Source organism: Tamandua tetradactyla, chromosome 9 (assembly GCF_023851605.1).
Source record: "Tamandua tetradactyla isolate mTamTet1 chromosome 9, mTamTet1.pri, whole genome shotgun sequence".
Classification (NCBI taxonomy): Eukaryota; Metazoa; Chordata; class Mammalia; order Pilosa; family Myrmecophagidae; genus Tamandua; species Tamandua tetradactyla.
This window is the reverse complement of record NC_135335.1, coordinates 102,053,850-102,079,407: the sequence shown is the minus strand read 5'-3', so window position 1 is coordinate 102,079,407 and position 25,558 is coordinate 102,053,850. Positions and strand designations below refer to the sequence as shown.

The 25,558-nt window shown below is 33.9% G+C and overlaps 1 protein-coding gene and 1 long non-coding RNA gene across 13 annotated transcripts in view; one reads left to right on the top strand and one right to left on the bottom strand.

The window, feature by feature from the left end:
• LOC143647319 (uncharacterized) overlaps positions 1-25,558 on the bottom strand; it is an 83,979-nt gene that overhangs the window by 12,047 nt on the left and 46,374 nt on the right. Inside the window, exon 2 of the long non-coding RNA XR_013157977.1 lies at positions 1,626-1,726. This is a non-coding gene — a long non-coding RNA (uncharacterized LOC143647319). The remainder of the gene's footprint in view (positions 1-1,625; positions 1,727-25,558) is intronic.
• SLC38A9 (solute carrier family 38 member 9) overlaps positions 1-25,558 on the top strand; it is a 143,746-nt gene that overhangs the window by 80,803 nt on the left and 37,385 nt on the right. For 11 of the 12 annotated variants that reach the window (XR_013157976.1, XM_077117165.1, XM_077117164.1 and 8 more), the window contains 8 exons: positions 2,027-2,148; positions 2,279-2,342; positions 2,543-2,636; positions 6,350-6,520; positions 7,300-7,359; positions 10,159-10,356; positions 12,298-12,405; positions 19,715-19,821. Coding sequence is in view for 11 of the 12 variants with exons in the window: in XM_077117165.1 (XP_076973280.1) it covers positions 2,027-2,148; positions 2,279-2,342; positions 2,543-2,636; positions 6,350-6,520; positions 7,300-7,359; positions 10,159-10,356; positions 12,298-12,405; positions 19,715-19,821 (924 nt within the window). In the remaining variant the exon portion in view is untranslated. The remainder of the gene's footprint in view (positions 1-2,026; positions 2,149-2,278; positions 2,343-2,542; positions 2,637-6,349; positions 6,521-7,299; positions 7,360-10,158; positions 10,357-12,297; positions 12,406-19,714; positions 19,822-25,558) is intronic. The other variant, XM_077117168.1, reaches the window with a different exon arrangement.

The window sequence follows — 25,558 nt, the reverse complement described above, 5'->3', positions numbered from 1 at the left end:
TTGGGCTAGTCATTTAAACATAGACATCTCATTTAATCTCACAATAGCCATGAAAAGTATTATGATCTCCTTTTGTATAGCCAAAATAGGGACTTCCAAAAGGTTCTGGATGGGGTAATTTGGTCCTCTGTTTGGGCTTATTTCCCCCTAGGCCTTTTATCAGTAATTGTGGTAAAAATTTGATTCTGTAATAGAATAATCTGAGCTCTCTGGAGGGTAGAAGTAATCCAGTATGTCCAGGTCTAATGCAGAGCTCCTCGCAGCGCTATTCATGACAGCAAACTTCAGAGATACTGTCTGGGCCATTTTAAACCTGAATGTACATTGTTTGCTTGGAACTTATGGAAATGCAGAATCTCAGGCCTCATTCCAGAGCTACTAAATTAAAATCTGCCATTTAAGAAGATCCCTTTGCGATTCATATTAACTTGAAGTTTTAAAAGCATTGGCTTAGACTCCTGCCAGAATGTGGAATACAACCTTCCAATTTTTCTGTATTTGAGAATTTGCCACTTATCCTTTAGCTTCTAATCCTGCCCTACATATCTTTCGTTTTTCACTTTTTGTGAACTTGCTTTGCCTGCTCTGGTGGCTTATCTTCTGCCTGCCACAGACATGGTCCTACCTCTCTTTTCTTCCTGTCCCATGACAGAAGACAACAAAACCTGAACTCAAGAGGATCATGGTTAAAGAGAAAAAAGCAGCCCATATCTATATCTTTAGGAAGTGGTTGTTTCCAAAGCCACATGAAACAGCATTCAAGACATTCCTTGCCCACGATATACTACCAGTCATATTCATAATGGGAGATTGACTTAACACCTTTTTTTTTGCACTAGCCTGTATCCACTCTACCTATTGAAGCTCTCTTCATTGAAGTCTCCCCAAAATATTCTAACCCCCATTAATTTTTTTGTCATTCTTGTGATACATTTCATAGAATTTAACAATTAATTTTTATTTTGTCTTATATCCTTGTTTTACAGCTTTGTGTATCTTCTAGTTGGAGATTCCCACTGGAATTTAAACTTCTTGAAGTCAGAGTTGTATATTATTTTTCTCTTTAATGCTGTATCTAGCACAAAGTTGTAGATTTACATAGCAGATATTAAATTAAAGATTGTTGATTTGTACCAGTCAGCTCCTATGCTTTTAGCTACTATATGTAAGGACTACACATTCTCAAGGGGACTTACTGTTCTCAGGGAAGTGGGCAAAATTTCATCAGGAAACAGTATTTTTTCCCCTCCAAAATGCAGGAGTAGGACTAGAAGAAATATATAGGGGTAGGGTAAGAGCTATGTGTATAAAAACATATATCTGTGCAGTCATTCTCTCTTTTATATCTTCAGCCTCTCTCTGATGGCTCCTTTTCTTTTGCTTGCATGCTTAAATCTCTTGCATCTTTAAAACTGCTCACTAAAAAAGAAAGAAAAAAGGAAAAAAATTGCTCTCTTTACCTTTTTCCTTATCCTATTAATTTAGACCATTTTTTTCTTCTACTATAAAGCTTTTAAAAGAATAGTCTCTATTTACTATTCCTTTTTTTGTCTTCTGACTTCTTGATTTCTTATATCTGAGTTACCTATTTTGTTAAAACTACCCTCCCATAGGTGTTTAGTGACCTTAGTTCTTGACCTCTTGATTCCCCTCACTTAAGTTCCAAGTCTCCTCCATCCTAGGATTCCGTAGCCTCAGTGTTGTTAGCTCTTCTTTCTTCTTTCTCCTGAAAATGAAGAGAAAAATATTTTGAGTTGCATATTCTAGAAAGTCATCTCATTTCAAATGGAGAATTTATTTATTGTGTTTATAATTTTTTTAAGTTTTAAAACGCTTCTTCAGATCTTCAACTACATTTGAAAAAGAATTTTTGTAAATTAATAAGAGTGCATACCATTTATTTGATTGTGATATTTAGTAATTCTTTCTAGAGTCAGGCATTTTGTTATATAGAAAATATCTCGTTTTCCACATTTACTGTGGTCCTGACATTGCAGCGCATTTCACTGTTTTTCTTTTCTACCAGATTGCTCCAGATCATGTAGTTCCAGCTCCAGGAGAATGCTATGTGTATAGTCCACTCGGTTCTGCTTATAAACTTGAAAGTTACAGTGAAGGATACGGTAAAAACACTAGTTTAGTAACCATGTGAGTAAAACTGCTTTTTGGAATTTAAGCTATTTATGAATGAAAATTACTGATTATTTTAATTTTTGTCCGTATTACAATGTTTGAAGAGTCAAACTCCATATTTTTACTATTATTGCTCTGTTTTCAGTTTCATGATTTGGAATACCATGATGGGTACATCTATACTAAGTATTCCATGGGGCATAAAACAGGTAATATAATTTTATATCACACCTTTTGTCAATAGAAAGTCTATTAATAAATCTTTATAAAATTAAATAGATGATTATGTTTAGTTTTCCATTAGTTCCCAGCTTTTTATCATGATTGTCTAGGGTGAGATAATATGATTGCATGTGAATTTACTCTTACATGATGATATATGTTACTCTATATTTTTATATTTGTACAGGCTGGATTTACTACTGGCATGTGTGTCATCATGTTGATGGGCCTTTTAACACTTTATTGCTGCTACAGAGTAGTGAAATCACGGACTATGATATGTAAGAACTTGACACAGTGAAAATAAGTTAGTGATGTGGGTATTATTAACTATTCACATAGAAATAGATCACTACTATATATATATATATTCTATAAGTGTGTGTTAACTGTCTACTTTGTGCCTAGAGATTTACTTCTCTAATACATAGCATTTGCCTGAACTGTTAAGGTAATACATTAATGTCTGCCTTTAAAATTCAGAGACACTGGGAATTCTTTGTAGAATGCATTCACTTTGGTGCTAGTTTGAAAAAAATGTATTTTTATATATAGAAATATTTTATTAAAATTTTTTGAATTGTATTTTTAAAAATAAGGTCTTGTCAGAACAAAATTAAGAATTCCATGATTCTTAATAGCTAATGGTGATGTGTTTTAACCTATACATACCAAAATACCTAAATGTTAGAATCTCCTAAAAGTAAAAATTATAATTAGAAAAACATGAAAATGTAAGCAATGTTTTTTATTTGAATTCTTAAAGTTGTACCAATGCGTTACCTCCCTTTATCTTTTCTAAATTTTGGGTGAGGGAAACATCTTTTTAAGGTTGTTTTTAAATAATTTAGAACCTGAATAGTCATGCATGATCTCTTTGAAACTTAGCCAAGTATGAATCAACAGACCAGGCTTTGCCTCCAGTTTTTCTGTTTCTACTAAGCAGCTTCCTTCTTCATGTGAGCCAAATCTAGTCTTGATCACTGCTCCAGAGTATTGTTTAAAAGTCTTGAGAGGAGATTTGTTCTAGTTGCTAAAGGGGTAGAGGAGCTATTTTTGGCTTTTCATTTCTAAAGAAAATTTTGACTGAGCTTGGAAGACCTTTCTAAACTTATCCAGTTAAGTGCATGGTTTTCTGTTTGATCCGTGCATGTCTAATTTTGGATCTCTTTTAACATGAGAATTTAGCCTTTGCTGAGTTCTCTTTATCTTTGTTAAACAACAGGTGGCTTCAATGCTATTTCAACTGTTCTGTGCCATTTAAAGAGATGAACTTTCATTGGTACATTTTATAAAGTCGACACAACCCTAATGCAAAGCTGATAGTACCAAAAAGAATGGGGGAGGGTCTACAGATGTGAAACTTCTGTATACAGATGTAAAACTTCTGAATCTACCAGTATATTAAAAGAATACATTTTTTTGTCTAAGTGTAAATAGAGTTTATTTCAGGAATATAATGGTGTTTCATTATTAAATACAACATAATTCATTGCATCATCAAATTTAAAAGAGAAAAACCATAATTATATCAGTAGATACCCAAAGGGCATTTGATAAGATTCAGTCACTTTTCTGGTAAAAGCCAAGTTAAATGAGGTACTGAAAGATCCTATTTAAAAACAATAAAGCATGTTTGTTCCCAAACCAGCGCCGATGTCGTTCTAAAGTAGTGAAATACTAAAGCCATTTCCGTTAAAGTCAAGAACAACATTGGAATGGTTATAACCCTCATAATTATTCAGAGTTTTTTTGTTTTTTGGAGGTATTATCAAATGCTGGAAGAAAAGAAAACTAAATCAATACAAAAGCTGGAAAGACTTAAAATTATCTTTTGCTGGTGATCTAATTCTAATTTCATAAATCCTAAGAGTTGTTAGTACTATTAGAATTAATAAGAGAATTTGAAAAATTGCTGGATATAAGATCAGGAGCTAGAGCTAGAAAGCAGAAAAAATCATTCTATTTCACAATAACAGTAAATTCAAAAGAACTTACAAATAAATTTAGCAAGAAAGGAACAGATCTGTATGAAGAAAAATATAAAATATCTAAAAGCAAAGAATAAGATCTTAACAAGTAGGAAAGTATACTATATTCTTAGGAAGATTTAGTATCATAAAAATGTTAAATATATAAGTTCAGTGCCATTTCATTGAAAATTCAGTTCTAACTTAGATAAAAATAACCTTAAAGTTAACTTGGAATAATGGATACCCAAGAAGAACCAAAAAATTTAAGAGGGAAAAAAAAAGGTTACAGGATATCAGTCTTACCAGATACTAAAATATACTATAAAGCCACTATAATGTTTTTATTTTCTTTTGGGGGTTGGGGGGCACAGAAGGGGTTTATTCTGACAGATTTAGAATGTTTGGGGTTTGTTCGAGGCATTGCCCAGACATGGGACTGATATCACCATTCAAAAGTCAGTTTTTGGAGAGCTTTTGATAGCAAGGGAAAAAAGAATGCTCACAATCTGGGATCTGGATTATAAGAAGATTATAAGAAGACAAAAGACTAGGAGGAAAAAGATTTTTTAAAAAGTACTTTCTTCCTGGAGCAGAATTGCAGGTGATTTTCATTTTCTTGTTTATGCTCTTCTGCATATTTTGCAGTGTGTACTTATCAATCTCATCACTATGTTTGTTGCCTAGACCAGAATTCACCACTTGTCCTTCGTATGTCCCAGCTCCCAGCTATTCCCTTTTGCATCTTGGCTCACCCACTCCACGCTCCTGACCCCAAAGGCCTCTGACCCCAGATTCTCCTTCCATACATGCACCCCATAACTGTTAGAAAGAAAGCTATACCTGAAAGAGAATAAATGCTCACCTGATTGTGGAGGAGAAAATAATTTATTAACAATCTTGCAAGAATGGGCACGCAGCCAAAAAATGGTGGCTGGCACCCTAAGCAACCAAAAGCAGTAGTATATGTTCCCTAATTCCGCAGGTCCCTCCCCTGTTTCTCCGCTGATGGAATACTCCAGAAGTTACTGCCTATCCAGATAATCTAACTAATTCAAATTTCCCACCGAAGGTTCCCACTCTTGATTATGCTTTACACTTCAGTGACCCTGGCCATTATTCATTTAAACTTGTTTCTACCTATTTGGCACCAATTGTAGGCTTGCATCAGAGGCTCTGTCCTTTCCTTAACTGCAAGACTGGTTTGAGCTGTTCTGCAACCCTTTCCTGTGCCATCTTTTCTGAAAGCTAAACTTTTTTTTTTACATGGGCAGGCACCGAGAATCGAACCCAGGTCCTCTGGCATGGCAGGCAAGCATTCTTGCCTGCTGAGCCACTGTGGCCCGCCCACTAAACTTACTTTTATTCTTATAATAACTTGCACATGTTCAGTAAGCAAAGGGATATATCAAAGAAAGTTGTTTCTCAGATTTCAGACTCCTCTTGAAACATCAGAAGACTTATACTGCTCTGGGAATCCCACATGGCAGCAGTCAGCTGGCACCTGCTTTTCCAACTCAGATGCTCAGTACTCAGTGTGCTGGGCACTTTTCTGGCATGAAAGTAGAAGATAAGTGCTCCTCTTATCTGCTCTCTGGCTTGTGTTCTATATCCCAATCCCTTCTCCCTCAGGCCAGGCTACAGGTTTGGTATTCAATAATTATACTCTACAATCTATTGTCTCAACCTTGAGGAAATCAGAGAAACCAGTGGTGCCTGTTGTGGCCCAAGCACTGCAAGCTAGAAAATACTCATCCCACCTGCATCAGCTAAACACTAAAAGTAATTTAAATAATGTTTGTTATCTCACATACTGGGAATTTGGAGGTAGGTTATTTCTAAAGTTGGCTAATTAAAAGGAAAGCCACTGTAATGTTTTAATTGCTATTATTTGGTAATATGTTCTAATATCTGATAGCAGGAATAGCCAAAATCTTTTACTAAATATTTTAAGTTAATTTGGAGAAAATAAATCATGAATATTGATTATATGATCAGTATGTACTTTTATTATTTTTATCTAGCTTCATTGGATACCACTTCCTGGGAATATCCAGATGTCTGTAGATATTATTTTGGCTCATTTGGGCAGTGGTCAAGTCTTCTTTTCTCCTTGGTGTCTCTCATTGGAGCCATGATAGTTTATTGGGTGCTTATGTCAAATTTTCTTTTTAACACTGGAAAGTTTATTTTTAGTAAGTATCTATATCAAATGTTTTAAGATACTACTTTCTATACAATTAGTACTGTCATGTTTTAGTTCCAGCTTTAAATGTCAGGACTTGTGATAAAGTAGGAAATAATACTTGTAATTTTGGAAATTATACTTGGTTTAGTTTGTTTTCTGTATTTATGATCTCAAGTATATTCATTTTGTTTATATTCATTTCCAAAAGCTAGTTTTTGAATAATTAATAGTCCTTTGAAATTTCTAATTAATTTAAAGTTCTCTAAGCCTCAGCAGATATTTTAAGCATTGTTTCAATCTTTACATGAAATTTTAGTTGTAAAAGTTATGAAATTCATTGGTGTTTCTTGCTAATGCATTTGATGAGTAGACTAGAAGAAACAAATTTTAGTCACTTATTTTTAAAACATTAGGATCTAAAATTAGGAAACAGTAGAAGAGTGGAACTTATGTGGTAAATACATTGTATTTATCTGTTATGGAATTATAGTCTGCACATATGGGTAACTTGAATTCTGAAGAATGTCTTAAAAATTCAGACCAAATAGTTTTTGTAATAATTTTGAGTTATGTAATAATTCAAATTATTATAATTATATTTGAATTATAAAATTCAAATAATTTTGATACCTTTCTATAAGTGGAAAAAGCTGAAGAAGGTGAAGTTATGTAACAATGAAATAGTCTTGATTCATATATTTTAGACAGTATTGTAAATCTTAAAAGATTGTTAGATTTAGCCTCTTTATTCAGTATTAAACGGTTCTTATTCCCATTAAATTTTAGATTTTGTCCATCACATTAATGACACAGACACTGTGCTGAGTACCAATGGTAGCAACCCTGGTAAGTAGTTTGGAGTTTAGAGTTTAGCTTGTTTCTTTATTCCCTACCTTGCTCCAAAAACAATTTAGGGTGGAAGCTGTGACTTTTAGTGGAATAGTGAAAAATCCATATCATCATTGTAACTGAACCATTACAGAATTGTTGGCAGTCGTATATTAAAAAACAACTAAATAAACAAAGAAAAGAAAGTTGGATTAATGTAAGCTAGACAATATTTAATTCACATTATGCAGCTCAGAATCTGAGCTCACATCTATAGCATCTGTATTTTCCTCTGAACAATTGAGAAATATTTTCAAGAATATATTACTGCTAATCACCTTGAATAATTATTATTTTCTCTCTAGAAGCATAGTTCTGTTTATTAGCTTACTTTTAAATATTTATTATTTTATTTATTTACATTATTTGTATTTATATTGCTTATATTTATTACATTATTTATTTATTTATTTTAGTCACTAATATTCATAAATGTCATTTGTAACATTCTATAGAATAGAAATTATTCTATTAATAGGGAACAAAGATTAGTAAATATGGAAAAATAAATTGAAGCTTTGCCCCCCCCAAATTAATTCCTTAGAAAAGTTTCCTTTAATTAATTTGTTTATTAAAAAGTAAATCCTTGAGGCAGATGGGTTTAATCCAGTATGGCAGTCAAAGGTAAAGTGACTATAAAAGCTAATGTAACCTTGTTAACATTTATACTATCCTTGAAATTACCTAAAGCTTTTATGTATTTAGGTTTCAGAGATATTAAATTGATATCATATTCCTGGAGCTACACATTGATCATTAAGAGGAAAATTTATTCAACAAATATTTATTAAGCCTATTACTTATCAGGAACTGTTCTAGACTCTGGGGATGTAGTAATGAACAGACAGACAAAAGTCTCTTCTCACGAAGCATACATTCCGATGTTTGCTATATGGTGTCCTACTTTTCCATCTAATTAGGCTTCATTAATCTATCTTTTGTTAAAATTAAAAAATGAATGAAGAGGTTGGGTGGTTCAGTGATTGAATGCTCACCTGCCATGCAGGAAACCTGGGTTCAATTCCTAGCCCATGCACCCACAAAAAAAAAAAAAATGAATGAGTGAAGTATGAACTTTTATTCCTGTAAACACACACACACACACAAACACACACATCTTTGAGCAATTATGCTAAAATCTCTTGTGCCCTGTCCTTTACTTCAGAATTTTTAAAGTACCAAATAATTTCCTTGACTGAGAAGAGAAAATTATTTTGCTATAGCTATTCTGATACTCTTTGATGAAACTAGTTCATTAATACCTAATAGCAATTCTTCTCCATAGGGAGTCAGTTCATCATTAAGTTCATAAATATCACAATTACAGTAATGATTTGGAGAGCACACTCAGCAAAAGTCCATTTACTTTAAGTAGTAGTATCTTATGTTGCTACCAACACTTCTTTATTCTTCCTCTGTTGATTTTGAACAGTGTGAGGAAGAGTGACAGTATTAAACAATAAATTTCAGTTAAAATAAAAAATTATAACTAATTTTTATTGAAGACCTACTGTGTGTAAGCTTTTGGTATAGCTGTTTTACAACTATCCTCTAAGGTAGATACTGCTATCTCCACTCTATATGAAAAAACTAATGCATAAAGAATTTAGTGTCTTGCCCAAGATTACCGAACTACTAAATGGCAAAGTTTGGATTCATTATTTATTCAATTTACTCCCATAGCCTGTGCTCTTCTATAATTATTAGTACAAGAAATATTCAAGTTAGTTTACTTTTGTCTGGAGCATAGAAGAAAAAAGTGAATGTCAAAATCCTGACTAAGAAAGAAGGAGAAAAAAATTGAGTACTTGGATCTATGGTGTACCAAATAATGGATGCAGAATACAGTTAAAAATAAATCTTAGGGCGGGCTGCAGTGACTCAGCAGGTAGAGTTCTCGCCTGCCATGTCGGAGACCTGGGTTTGATTTCTGGTGCCTGCCCATGCCAAAAATAAAATAAAATAAATAAAACTAAAACTTAAAATTAATATAGCTGTTTTCCTTTAATAAATGATGAGTATGAATTACTTTCTTGGCTGTTTAACATGAATATTCTTCACCTGCAATAGAATTCTTTACAAAAAAGCTAGATATTAGTAAATGTCTCTTAAGAAATTAGAAATGCAGTAAGAATAGTTTGTGTTCTATCTGATAACAGAAGAAATTGCCACTTATAGATCAGTGTTAGGAAAAATACATTTTACTGATTTTCCCATTCTCTGAATATCAACTGGACTGTTAGGCCGCTGTCAAGTTGTAATAAGCTACCAGGATAATTACTGTGGATTGCTGGAATTCAGTATTTTGAAGCTTTAATCGGTGCTTAAGTTTTGGGGGCACCCTGGCAGCTGTTTCAATGATGTCTGCTTTTTTTTCCAGACCCACAGATTTTGTTTATTGTTAAAGAAACATACTCTTTGGCCTTTGTATGGGTTATCACAACAGTTATCATGATTATTTCTTATTCCAAATGATATCATGCCAAATACCATCCAGCCCAATATTTTCTTCCTGGCACTGAAACCAAGAGATATTTGGTAGGATATCTTTATAGTTTCCAGTAAAGATTTTTAAGATCCCCTACTCTTAATTATTTATAGATAAAGGATTCCTAACTTATCTAAATATAAACTTTTTTTTTCTCCAGAAAGAAAAAGCTTAGTATTTATGGTCAAAGTTGAGCAGTTATCAGGCTCTAGGGACAGTCATTTTCTGTTTTTCATGATCTTTTCTAATATGGTGCTTTCCTGTTGCAGTGATTTGTCCAAGTGCCAGGAGTGGTGACCATCCTGACAATCGCTCTATAATAATATTCTACATCAATGACACAGGAGTCCAACAGTTTGAAAAGTGGTGGAACAAGTCCAGGACAGTGCCGTTTTACCTCATAGTGCTCCTTCTACCACTGCTCAATTTCAAATCACCTTCGTTTTTTTCAAAATTTAATATCCTAGGTAAGCTGAGGCACTAAAGTTCTAAAACTTCTGTTTAGTAGAATAAATGCTGAATTCTGTGAAAGTATAGTCTGGCTAGGGGAAAATTACTTTCCAGATCTGTTCATATGTGTTTAATTTCTTCACTCATATGTTACCTACTTTTTGTGTTTCTTTGTGGAGTTGGCACAGTGAAAAATGTGGATGACCACTTCCAGTCCCTTTTTTTTGAGACATGAGTTATTTGGGTTCTCCACTATAACCTTAGTGAACAACTCTTCATTATCTCTGAGGGTTATGCCAGAGGAAATAGGCTAAAATTTCAGAAGGAGAGATCCAAATTGAATGTTATAGTAAACTTCTCAACTCTAAGGATTGGAAATATTAAGATATACTAAAAGAAGTTATAGAATACTTTTTCCTACAGCTTCTATTTAAGAGTATAATATAGAATTATCACCTGCCTTTCAACCCAGGAGAACATTCTCTAACTCAAGCTCCTTAAGTTTATTTTGCCTTTACTCTCTCTCAGTGCTTTTTCATTCTTGGAACACTATTGCATCCTTAAAGGAACAGAACTCTTTCTGTAAGCCCTGATTTTCAGAGCTCACTAAAGACTTCAGCTTTATTTTATTTTCTTTATTTTGACTTTATCTTCTCTTACAATGCTGAGTCTTAAGATGGCAGAGAGAATCCCCAAGAGTTCTGATGAAAGCTCAAATATGGCTAACTAAAGTCTAGGATATCATTCAGCAAGAATTGATAAACCCAAATAGTCCATAAAATTTTAGCTCCTCCATGTAATCTGATCTGATAGACAGCCTAGAGTATAAAATAATTAGATTATCCACCACATTAGAGAACCAAAGGTAGATTTTGGGTTTCCAGAAGACCAAAGAGCTTAAAAATACTTCTCTACCTCTCTGCTTCAAAATAGGAGTCCCTATAGGACTGCCATCAACCCTCACAGAAAATAAAGAGATGTGATTATATGAACTTCGGCCTCATTTCCATCTTTTTTGAATCAGCTTATGTAACTCATTTGTGGTTTCTGGGTTTGCTGGCTTTCTTATAGAACATATCTTTTAAAAGTTAGCATATAAACTTAACAGAAGGATTTTCTCAATTGTACAAAACAGATCCTAGAATCCCAAGCAAGTTAATTCTTCTCTAGCTCCTTAAGGATGTCCTACTTTTGCCCTTTTTCTTGGTGCTTTTCCTTTCTTTTAAAACTAGTATTTCTTAGAGGAATTACAATCTAACAGGTTTCCCGGATTTTTGGCTCTACTCCATAATTCCGTAAAAGGAATAATCCTCTAATTGTTAAACTACAAAAAAATCTGAATGCCCAGTTTACCCTGTATATGAAACCTGGGAAGGGAATCTGGCATCTTTCCATCTAGCGAGTAATACTACCTAATCAAAACCTCATCTAGACAGTAGATCAGATTGTTTATGGATTATGCAGCTTATTGGCATCCACAAATATGTTTATTATTTATATTCACTCCTTTTCTTACTTTACTTTCTTCTCATCTTACAACTAAACATTGAGACACACTTTTCTAGTATATCGGTCATCGCTGACAATTCAAATACAAAGAATAAAAGTCAGTTTCATTTTGTTTTTTCTCCAGTGTAACCTTACAATTTTGTAGTGGACTATCTGTATCCTCCACTAAACTCAACACATAAGTCAATTAAGCAATTATGCATTCATCAATGTATGAGGTACTTTCATCTGGTTCTTTTAAGGCCCACTACTTATTTTGCTTTCTGATAAATCATTTTGATTGTTCCTTGCTCTTTAGATCCCATCTAGATTTTATAGGGGATAATCAGTGAACTCAGAAAATAATAATTTTCCACACATGGCTGAGAATGTTAAAAAAGAACTTGATTTAAAAATAATTTGTAAAACACAAAAAAGGTGATAAATGGTTTCTAAATTTTTTCTCACAGGCACAGTATCTGTTCTGTATTTAATTTTCCTTGTCACCTGGAAGTCTTTTCACTTGGGATTTCATCTGGAATTTCATTGGTTTACCTCAACAGAATTTTTTGAACCAGGTAAACTGTCATTGCCAAATAACAATTAATAAATTAAATTAATAAATAAACAATAAATTACAATAATGTGATCAGTAAATAAGCGTTGTTATATGCTATTCTAAAATAAGTAATGGTATTTTCAGGCTAATTTTTTAAATATTATTGTAAACAGGACTCAAAGTTTGATGTAAATTCAGGATAAGGGAAGTACTTGTGCTGTAGTTTAAACTGGACACTGAGGGAAATGGCATCTTTAAGCTAGTTCTTCCATTGAGTGATTATTAATAATCCAGGGCATTATTTTCTAAAATTAAGTTTACTGTGATTTATATTAAAAAACCTTAATGCTAAAAGTTTCTGCTAATTATTATAACATATGAAAATAGATATAAAGGAAAGGATAAGTAGTTATTTAGAAGACTCAAAAGAAAACTACAAGTAACAAATAAAGAGGTTAAATCCATAATTAAAAACCTCCCAACAAAGAAAAGCCCAGGACAAGATGGCTTCACTAGTGAATTTTACCAAACATTATAAGATTAAGCAAGATTTAATCCAATCTTGCTTAAACACATCCAGAAAACTGAAGAGAAGAGAGGACTTGCCAACTCATTCTATGAGACGAATATTGTCTTCATACCAAAGCCAGATTAGTATACCAAAAGAAAAGAATAATTACATGATCTGACAGGGAACTGAAGCTCAGGATTAAGTAGGAACGGTGACTGGTCTCTCTGATAAGGAGGGTTGTTTGGGTAGGGGACCTTCTATGCAGGAGCAGAACTAGAAAAGGAACTTGCAGTTAGGCTGTTTGAGGCCCTTTCAATTTTATCAGATGTCAAGGCCACACATGATATTGAATCTTAACTTTAGGCCTTATAGCACAAAGGGGAAGGGCTTCAAACTAGAAAATAGCTTGAAAGTTTGTATCAGGAATAAATACCACCACCAACCCATCCTCTCATCACCTAGCAAGAGATGGAAGGATTTTTCTTGGGAAACTGAATCACTGTGTCTCTGAATTGAGGTACGCCAGTTATGGTGAAAGGTGAGAGGTGGAAATAAGGCTCAAGTACAAAAACAGGGAGTAAGTGAAACTACATATAGACTGAATGGTGAGACCAGGAAATTACCAAAGAAATAATCTGAGAAAATTTCCCATACCTGAAGAACATGAGTTTCTAGATTTAAGGAGCCCACTGAGTGTCCACCACTTTAAATAAGATCCACACTAGGGATCAAGAGAAAGCCTAAAAGTTTTTAAGCACAAGAAACAAATCTATGCAAGAGATTTGGAATCGGACTTTTCAACAACTCTGAAAGTTAAAAAACAATAGAACAACGTCATCAGAGGCCTCAGAATAAGTTATTTAAACTTAAAAATGTAAGGTGTACATGCTTTCATTCAAGTATTAGAGTAAAAAAAGATATTTTCAGAAATGTAAAGCCTTGTAAAATTTTACTTTGTGTGTACCCTTTCTCAGAAGAAAGCTGCAAAATGTGCACCGAAAAAGTAGTAAATAAAAAAATTGCCCAGAGTAATGGTGAAGGGAAATCCTAGGAAACAACAGTATGCAGGCCCAGACAACAGCCAATCCAGATGGTGCAAGAGACAGAAGGCTCTAGGAGGGACTTTTCCAAGGAAAATTTAGAATGGAAAATATTGTTTGATATAATGTACAGATAGAAAGGTTTTACAATTCTTTTTGAGAGAGTGGAGAAGAATTAGTGTTAACTGGAATGTTATTAGCAACCAAAAAAGAAAAAAGTTCATTATTACCTCCAGAAAAACAGTTCAACAAAAATATTTTTGTATAAGACTGGAAATGTAACCATAATACATTCCTTGCCTTAACTGCAAATAATATATAATATCATAAAAATAAAATCACTGAATGTTAATTTTTCAAAATCAGAATAAATATGGTTACACAGGAGGATGGGGATGGAAGAATGTGTGGTGGTATTAATATAAAAGTACTTCTGGTGGGAAATCAATAGAATATTGTAAAATCAAAAATAAAGGAAAAGTAATGTAAACATTTTAAAATAAGCTAAATCATGAGTTTAAAATATACTAACTAGTTAGAAACGTTAAAATTAGTTGTCTGGGGAATCAAGATTCGGTGATGGGAAGGTATAAAGCAAGGAAATGCTGTTTATTATATGCCTTATAATATTACATAATCTTTAATAATTAGTACACATTTAAGACTGCATTTAAGATTACATATTTGAAATGAAAAACTAAGTGTTTTCAATCTTACTTAATAGAGATTTCAGACTATAATTTTTCAAGGATTATTGATTTGCCATTTTGATGCAGCATTCTGTTCATTGCCAATAGAAAAAAATTTCTACGCCCATATGCTTTGAATAGCTTTGTTCACTTTCCATTAGAAGACTGCATTTTACCAGTTAATTAATACTTAATTTGCCCTCCAAATATAGTGGAATTTCTCTCTACATATTTTTTGTATGCATGCCCTTTTTAGCATTAGAGTATATTATTGGACAAAAGTACACAACTCAGAAGTTGTGTGAGTTGTGATTAATTTTCACCAACTGAACACACCTTATAGCCAGCTCCCAGATCAAAAACAGAAATTATTAGCACCTCAAAATTCCCTCTGCCAGCCGCTATCTCCTGCAAAGTTAGCAACTGTTCTAACTTCTAACAATGAAGATTAGTTTTTGCCTGTTTGTTAACATAGTATAAATAGAATATGCAGTGTATATTCTTCTGTATATGGCTTCTTTCCCTCAAGATTACATTGTGAGATCAATCAGTGCTGTTCTGTGTATTTGTAGTTCATTCAGTCTCATTGGTATTTAATTATATAATTAGACCACAATTTGTTTATTTTTTACTGTTAATAGACATTTGAGTACTTTCCAGTTTTTTACTTTAATATTTATTGCACCGTTCCTATACATATCTTTTGGTGACCATATGGATGTATTTCTCTTAACATAAACCTAGGAGTCTAAGGATATCCGTATGTTCTGCTTTAGTAGATATTGTCAAACAGCTTTCCAAAATGGTTGCAATAACTTACATTCCCATAAGTGGTATTTGAGAGTTCTGGTTGCTCACATCTTCATTAACACTTAAATTTTCTGTCTTTTTCTATCTAATCATTCTGTTAAGTATGGAGTGGTACTACACTGTGGTTTTAATTTGCATTTCCCTGATGACTAATGGAGTTAGTACCCATTCATATGTTTATTGACTATTTGGATTTCCTTTTTTATAAAGTGCCTCTTTTTTCTTGCCCATTTTTCTGATTGTCCAGTTTTTTCTCATTGATTGATAGTTCTTAATACATTCTGGATACAAATCTTTTGTCAGATATATATATTACAGATATCTTCTCCCACTCTGCTTATCCCTTTTCTTTTATTCTTTTTTTTTTTAACACGGGCAGGCACCGAGCATCGAACTCGGATCTCTGGCATGGCAGGCAAGAACTCTGCCTGCTGAGCCACCATGGCCCACGCTTACCCCTTTTCTTGACCTGCATTTTTCAAAGGAATAAAATAAGCAGTCTGAAATTGATCAGAAATTTAGGCTTTATCTAAAACCCCTTTGTGGAGGTATCAATTTTTTCCCTTTAATTTACTATATAGAAATTATGGTATATGTCTGGTTTCTTTAATAAAGCATATTTTCCACATACAAACTTGTACATGAATGTTCATAGCAGTATTGTTCTTAATAACCAAAAAGTAGAATCAACACAAATGCCCATCACTGATGGCTGGATGAATAAAATGTGGTATAGCCATACAATGGAATATTATTAGGCAATAGAAAGGAATAAAGAAATACTGATACAAACTATAGCCTGGATGAACATTGGAAACATTATGCTAAGTGAAAAAGGTAATCATATAAGGCTGAAAATTTTATGTCTCCATTTATATGAAATGTCCAGAACAGGCAAATCTGTAGAGATAAAAGGTAGATTCATGGTTGCCTGGAGGTGGGGGGATGGGGTGCTGGAGGTAGGGACTTGGGATGGAGAATGACTACTAATGGATATAGAGTTTCTTTTGGAGGCAGTGAAATGTACTAAAATTAGATTGTGGTAATGGTTGCCCAATTCTGCAAATATACTAAAATACCATTTAATTGTACACTTGAAATGGGTGAGATGAATTGTATGTCAATTATGTCTTCATAAAGCTGTTTAAAAAGTCAGATTTTCAAGAAATTTACTCGAAAAGAGAATTTTGAATTTAGAAATATAGTAATATCACCTGCTTTAATTTGAAAAGGTAGCAAGAGGTCAGCTAGCAAGTTGCTTCAGAAGACATCTTAGAGAAGTTTATTGCTCTATGAAACAGGCAAGATGAGCTGGATTCAAGAGAGTTTTTTGAAAAGTAATAGATCTTAGTAAAAAGCAAAATCATTTTAAAGAACAGTTTACTATATAATTTTGACCATTTACATCACTGAGAGGCCTTGTATTCTGAAAATATATGAGTGCCCCTATTTATGTGCACATATTTTCAAATATGTTATGGCCCACTGCCCTCAAAGAGCTTACAGTTGTGTGGTAAGACCAATTTGTGATTTAACTATCATGATACAAAGATATACAGAGCTATAATAGCATAGAGAAGTTACGTGTAAGTAAAAATTAAGAATCAGGGAAGATATCTTAAAAAGGGAATGTTGTAAGGGCCAAAAGGAATTCTCTAGTTGAAGAATTGGGGAAAGAGTTACCTTAGGTGAAGAGAGCAACATGTTTAACAAATAAGGCCTAAATAGCATGACCCACTTAGGAAAATGAAAATTTTTATGACTGGAATGGAAAAATATCTGTTGAGGAAGTGATAGAAGATATGGATAAAGAGGCAGTGGACAGATTCTGAAGGGTCTTCTATTTTTAATGAAAAATAACTTTGGAAGCTAGCTGTGAGACTCTTTTACCCCCTTGTTTGGTAGACCAATAGAGGAGAAATAATCCTATAATCCCCTACCTAAAAGAATTCATAGTGGAGCTGTTACTGTCAAACACAGAAAAAAAAAAGGAGGGAAAGGGGAAGGAAGGAAAATTGAGATCACAGGTTTTATGGCCTCCTTTATTTACTCTCTGAGTCAACTGAATATTTAGAAAATTAGCAATAATTAAAATATTATCATAAACTTGTGATATAACTAGAACACTACTTAAATGATACTTCCAAGTTGGGTGATGAGTGATCCAGTGCCAATCCCATGTCACTGCCTGCTTTCCTAGACCATTACCAGTACAACTGCTTCAGTTCAGGTCCTCCAGGAAGCAGACACCAAAATGAACTTGAAGTGTAAGAGATTTATTGGGAGAACACTTATGGAAGATAAAGGGGAAAGAAAGCAGGAGTAGGCGGCTACATCAGACCACAGTGTAGCTCAGATATTTATGAAAGTTGAATGAAAGAAGGAGGATTAGGTAGGAATAAATGAGCCTCAGCCAAGTCAGTTTGGAGCTCTGATGTAAAGACTGTAGAGGAATCCCAGGTTGGACAGAAGCTCTAGAACCCTGCTAGCCTTAGTCATTGGCTATGAGCTGCCCAGAGTGTAACTTCTATATGAACAGGACAGCTCCAAAGGGGTTGCAGCTGGAGGCTGTCAGCTAATTGCACTCCTTATGGCAGGTTCTTACTTGAAAGTAGATTTGAGTGGTATATCCATAGCTGCCACAGTAAAGGTTTTATAATATTAAATATAAATTGAGCACATTAATAGTAAGAGTTAATTCCTAAGCCATATTATATCTATTTTGGATTGTGAATAGATCATTTAATATCATCTAACCAGTTATTTCAGATATATAAGAAGATACTAATTTTTCAGTTTATTTTCTATGTAGCTACCTTACTTTGAATTCTTGGTTAAAGAGTTTCTTGGTTGTTTTTCTGCAAAAATATGTGCAAATTACATTTATATATATATAATGTATAAATATATATTATATATAAAATATATAATTATAATAATTAAAAATTAAGGTTATCTGCAAATAATAAATTTGTCTTCTTTCAAACAATAGTACCTCTATTATAACTATATAAGTATAATGCTGACTGGTGATCTGAAATGATCAGTTTCTTTCTTATTAAGAAAGTATCCTTCTCTTTCCAATTTACCAAGAAGTTAAAAAAAAAAAAAAACAGACGTGATAATTGCTCCCAAATTTATGGTCATTGCTAAAGACTAAAACATTAAAAAGATTCTAGACAAGAAAGGAGAGAATTTGCCTAAGAAAAATATACTTTGAATTGCTTCTACATAGAGAAATTCTGATGAAAGTTAACAAATAAAACATGATGGAAAACACAAGTGTATAGTTTTTTGGACTAAACCTGATTTCTTTTAGTGCTGATGTTTGATTCTTTGAAGTCAGTGGTCCTTTTCTGCATTACTACTTTTTGTAGTAAGGAATCCCTTGAGTTGGTTTATTCTCCACTTGCCTAGCTCCTGCACTATTTTCAAGTAAATCATAGTCTCCTAGATAAAATCATTTTTTTCACTTTTGTACTAGCATAATTCAAAGACAGATATAGGCAGTGCTTTTAAAAATATGTATAGTAAGTTATAGATTTTTTTCTTATTTCACAGTAATTTTGCATTCATTGTAGAAAGCTTATAGAATATAGGTATATGGTTAATTTAAAGTAAATCCCATCAGCCACAGATAATGCCTATTTACATTTTTGTGGATATCTGTTCAGTCTTTTTTCTTTATACCCAGACATACATATATATACACAACACTTTTAAAAATTGAAAACAAAATCATACTATATATGCCGAATGAAGAACATTTTGCCATGGCATAATATCTTCCTTTACAATGTAATTTTTAAAACACTGTACAACTGTATCATAGTTTAGTCAGTCCCCTCTTAGGAGACCCTTTTTTCCCAATATTTTAAAACAATGCTTTTTAGATCAGTCATTGAAGAATGCTGAATGACCAATTCTCCCCTCTCTCATTCCTTTTCCAGAGGTGTTTTTCTGACAAATGCAAGTACTAGAAAAAGGAAGACTTTAGACACAGGCCCTTAATCCCTGCTGCCCCCCACACATGTGTATGACCTCAAACAGGAAAAACTGATAAATTACCTGCACAAAGTAGTCAATTTTATTCCTTTTCTTTCCCTGGTTCTTTTTCAAGTTTTTGCTGACCTCATGGAACTTTCTAAAGACATTTTAATATTCTTAACCCTTGACAAAACGGACAACTGATTTTTAGTGATCAGCTGTTGTCTATTGATAGTCATTTTCTAGTTGTCAATTTCAATGTTTTTTTTTTCTTTTTTCTTTTTCTCCTAGAGATAAGATTTCTGTTTCCACAGCTGACTGGAGTGCTTACCCTTGCTTTCTTTATTCATAATTGTATTATCACACTCTTAAAGAACAACAAAAACCAAGAAAAAAATGTGAGTAATTATCTAAGAAATTGACTTTTGTATCTCCTGAGGACATACTTTTTAAAGTTAGTACTTGAAGCACTTTATATTTGGAGTATGATTATGCAGTTTTCCTACTGCATCTTAGTTTTAAATTTAAACTGCAGGAAGCTTTCTTTGTAAAGGTTCATATGGTAAATATTTTAGGCTTTGCAGACCATATTTGGCCCCAATAATTTGCCAGTCCCTACCATTAGAACAGCCACGAAGAAAATAGAGGGGGCTGGCAACAGTGACTCAGTGGCAGAATTCTCGCCTGCCATCCTGAGACCCGGGTTCAATGCCCGGAGCCTGTCCATGTAAAAAAAAAGAAAGAGAGAGAGGTATAGCTAATAAGTCAATAGTATTGATAAAGTAAAATAATAAAAAATACCCAAGTGATCCAAAAGATATCAGGAAAAAAGGAACAAAAAGATGGGACGCATGGAAAACAAATAGCAAGATAGTAGATTTAAACACATTCATATTGGAAACTGGTCCAAACACTCCAATTAAAAGACAGGAAAAAAATAATTAATTAATTTTAAAAAAAGAGATGTTAGGTTAAAAATTAAAAAGCAAGTCCTAACTATATGCTGTCTGGAAGAAACTTACTTTCAGTATAATGATATGTCATGCAAATGTTAAACATAAGAAAGAGGCACCAGCTGTATCAATATCTGACAAAGTAAACTTCAGAGTAAGGAATACTCCCAGAGATTAAGAGGAACATTGCATGATGATCCTTGGAAATCAATTCATCAAGAAGACATCATAATCCTTAATGTATATGTACCCCATGACAGAACTTTAAAATAAATGAAGTAAAACTGCCAAAACTGAAAAGAAAAATAGACAGCTATACAATTATAATTGATTTCATCACCCACCCCAAAGAAATATACAAAAAATGAGTAAGACTATAGAAAACATGAAAAATGCTATCAACCTACTTGATATAGTTGACATTTATAAGTCTTCTCAGCAACAGCAGAACACATATTCTTTTTAAGTATAAACGGAACATTTACCAAGATTGACCATATGGTAGGCCGTAAATCAAGTCTCAACAGATTTTAAAAGATTGCAGTGATGCAAAGTATGTTCTCCTACCACAGTGATGTGAAGTTAGAAATCAGTGATGAAAAGAAATTGGGAAATTCAAAAATACATAGAGATTATACAACACACTCCTAAATAACTAGTAGATCAGAGAAGAACTCATGAAAGAAATTAGAAAGTAGAAAATACTTTGGATTACTGAAAATGAAGGTACAGCATACCGAAACTTTGGGGATTTAGCCAAAGCAGTCTGAGAGAGAAGTTTACCACTGTTAACTGCCTACATTAAAAAAGAAAATCTTAAATCAATAACTTAACCTTCTCCCATAAGAAAATAAGAAAAGAAGAGCAAACTAAATCCTAGGCAAGCAGAAGTGAACCAGTTACTTGTTGCCTTGTGTGTGGATTTTGAGCTCAGGTTTCCAACTTCTAATCACAAATATCAGATTAAGCTGTCCTAGAAATCTCTACGAATTGTTAACTGAAATACATAGAACAGAAGTATTCACTGTGCCTGGGGGTTCTGAGAAGGCATCAGGTAGGGGGTAATATTTGATAGAATCGGTATGATAGCAAAAAGCTTTCTAAGTAGAGGAAAATAAACCTTCAGTTGGATCAAAAATATAAGTCAAACTCCCTTCATCCAGTGTACTGACAAAAAATAAGTAAATAACGGGGTGGTGGGGGATAAAGGAGTATGGAAAGGTTTGGGTGTTACTTTTTACTTCTATTTTTATTCTTTTTATTGTTTTTGGAGTAATGAAAATGTTCAAAAATCAGTTGTGATAATGAATGTACAACTATGATGATATTCTGAACCATTGATTGTACACTTTGGGTGATTATATGATATGTGAATATATCTGATAAAATGCTATTAAAAAAAAAGAATATAAGTCAACCTCCTCCATCTTCTTACTGATTATGCATATGGTATCATGCCTGTGAAAAGAATATGGGCTTTGGAGTAAACTAAACCTGGGTTTTCCACACTTCCTAATTTGGTGACCTTGCTCCTCCAAATTTCATTTTCTTCATATATAAAAATAGCATTAGTGATACCAACCTCTCAGGATTGTAATAAGAAATAAATATTATAAATAAATACTATAAAAAAGGAAAAGCATTTTACATGATCTGATATATAGTAGGGGCTAGATATTTTCATTTTTCTATCCCTGTTATCCTGCTTCTCCTGCCATTTACAGCCTGTACGTCTTTCAGTTGATAGGAGAGAATATCTTCCTCATCAATTTCTTTCTAATGCCTTTAATGTTGAATTATGTGTCATTCATCTGCTGCTGCCGAAAGCATCTCTGAGACAACTATTTTACAATGAGAATGTATTAACTTGTCTCCAACATTTCTTAACATGATATTAAATTAGAACTCCAGAAAAGTACATAAAAGTACATAACTAAACCACATCAACTGTCCATGTCACTTTTTTCATTACTGCGCTAGGCTTTAATACTAGAACTGGCTTTCATCAAGGGCTTATGGTAATATAAGCAAGCCATGTAGTTAGCATTGCTTCACTGTTCTATAAGAATCACAAATAGGATATTATGTACTATATTGCTCACCATCCTCTATACAAACACCACAGAGAGAAAATTTCTCTGTATTCTGGGAAAAGTATTCTCTTAATTAACTGTGACTTTTATATTAGATGGTATAGCTCATATAACTCTTCTTGTTTCTATTTTTGCCATAACTTCTAGAAAAACTAAGGAATAAATTTTCTTACTAATTTGCTATAGCTTTTCTTAGGAAAAATTTATTTTTAAAGTTTGTATTTCCCCTTCTACTTTAGACTTGGTTTTCATCTTGGAAATTTGGGGTCTTATTATGCTTATATTTTTGTCATAAAGTTATAAATCCTTTGAGGAAACTGGAAGAAAAATTTACTTGTCCTGAGTGAACATTTACAACTTTGGAATATAGAGAGAAACTCAAGAGTATACTTATTGTTGTTACTTTTATATCCCTCTCTCCTCCTTCAGAAATTCTTGACTCATTGCCACCTGAATTTAATTGCCTAGCCTTAGTTTTAGGAAATTTAGAAAGATACGTAGAAAATACTTATTTTATCCTCAGAAGAAATAGTGTGGATTGTGGGAAGATGGCTTAGTAGAAAACTCCAGGAATCAGTCCTTCCACCAGAACAACTAAATAGGCAGGAGCTGTCTGAATCAACCATTTTGAAACTCTAGAACAATAAAAACTGTACAGCATTTAGGAGAGAGAAGGAGGAAGAGGCTGGTAAATTATAGTAAATACCAGTGACTTGCTCTCTCCAGCAGTGGTTACTGGCACCCATCCCTCACGCTCATGGCAGGCCACAGAGGGGTTCAGTCCATTGTGTAGCTTACTGGTGCCCTAAAGGGACATAAAAATCTACTTTCCTAAGATCCATGGTGGGAACAGGCTGACCACTGATCACACCTTTTGATTAGCAACTTCAGATCGCTGGCGGCCCGTTCCATTGTTCCAACCTCCCTGGACAAAGGCAACAGAAGAAAGTAAATGACAATTGGCTTCCTCAAAGCTGTGGAGGACAGTTGAAGGGATGCATGTGCTGAGCAGGTCAAGAAAGCACAGCATTGGGGAGCTATGGAAGAAGCTCCTGGTGTCCTTCCTGACCATCCACTTTCCAGGACAATTTGGAAGTGGCTGGCACTTCTTTTGTGAGCCCTTGGCCTTGTTATGGTGGGAAAGTCTAACTTGGGAAACTTTTCTCTGGCATCCTCCCCTATCAGAATTTGCCCTCCCAGCAAAAGCAGCTTGAGACAACGAAAGCAGTGTAAGAAACAGTTGAGGCAGTTAGCCTAGTCCAAAGGCCTACCTGCCTTAAGTTCAGCAGTGGAACACCCACCCAGAAGGAGGTCTGTCTCCTGGGAAATAGAGAGGGCATTCAAACTACTGTAAACAAGGAAAGACCTAAGGCCGTTAGCAGGCACAAGCCCAGGACAAGACAGGCCCAGAAAAGACAGGGAGGACCCTGCACTCTGGTTTGCCTGGGGTGGACCTTCCTGATAGGAGGGCTAAAAGTCAAAGTCTCTGCCATATCACCAGCAAGAAACAGACATCTCTGAGAATAAATCCTAGAGTTAACATTTTGAATATTAAAATGTACAGTGTGCAAGAAAAAATTATAAGACAAACAAAGACACAAAAAATGATGGTCCATCCAAAGGAAGAAGATAAAACTCCAGAAAACACCAATAAAAAAGACCAGGCCGTGAACATAGCAAACAAAGATTTTAAAAAATGATATTCAATATGTACAAAGAGATGAAGGAAAATAGAACAAAAGGATATCAGAAAAACAATGAGTGAACAGTATGAGAATTTTAATAAGACAGAAATTTTTTCAAGGAACCAAAGAGAGCTACTGAAGTGGAAGTGAAATGAAAAATTCCCAGGAGGGTTTCAGTAGCATATTGGAGCTAACAAAAGAAAGAATCAGTGAACACAAAGACAAGACAATTGAAATTAGCCTGAGGAACAGAAAGAAAAAGACATTATAAAAAGCAAAAATAGCTTAAGAGACCTCTAGAATATCATCAGATGTACCAATATATTCATTATAGGGATCCCAGGAAGATAAGAAAGAGAAATGGCAAAAGGTGTATTCAAAGAAATAATGATAGAAAACATGTCACACTTAGCAAAAGATGTGAATATGCACATCCAGGAATCTCAAAGAACACCAAATAAGATAAAATTGAAAACTACTACTCATCACATATTGATGAAACTGATGAATGCAAAGGACAAGCAGAGTGTTCTAAAAGCTGCAATAGAAAAGCAACATGTTATGTGCAGAGGAGTCCCAATTAGACTGAGTACCATTTTATCATCAGAAACCATGCAGCCAAGAAGGCAGTGGATTGAAATACTTGAAGTGCTGAAAGAAAACACTGGCAACCAAGAATTTTATACCTGGTGAGACTTGCTTTCAAAAATGAGGGAGAGATTAAAACATTCCCTAATGAACAAAAGCTGAGGGAGTTCATCAAAACTAGAGCTACCCTATAAGCAATGATAAAGGGAATTCTTCAGGCAGAAAGGACAGAGGCCACGGACCGCAAGATGTACTTATATGGGCCAATTGGGTTTTCTCGTCCAGCACTGTGGTATCAATATTTTTCACCAAGGTTGGGGCCCGGCAGTGGATGTAGAAACCACGCTTGGAGCACAGGAAGTGGGGAGATGTTTTTAAAGCATATGATGAAGATGACAAGGGCCACCTAAACAGAGGGAATTAAAAGTTGCTCTTGTAATGCTGTCTGGGTATTAGCCCTCCAAGATATAAGTGGATTCTGTGTTGTCTTCAATAAATCAAAACGATTCTGGTATATTACCTGAGGTGGTTTTAAATGTTGTAAGGAAAAAGAAAGAAGCCTGACTGTATTAGAGGTGAAATAAGACACATTGTCACAGCTTGCAGCATGGGCTATTATAGATTTTTAATTTTGAAAGATTTGAAAAAAATTTTAGGCAAGTGGCTCCCAAATTACCATAGAGGATTATTCTCAAGTACCCTGTGGTGCCAATAATTTTCATGAAAAAGGAGGAAAAAATCAACTGCTGAGACTTAGTGATATAAAATTTTGTAATGTTTCTAAGGTTAGATTTTACTTCCTGAGAACCTTGTGTA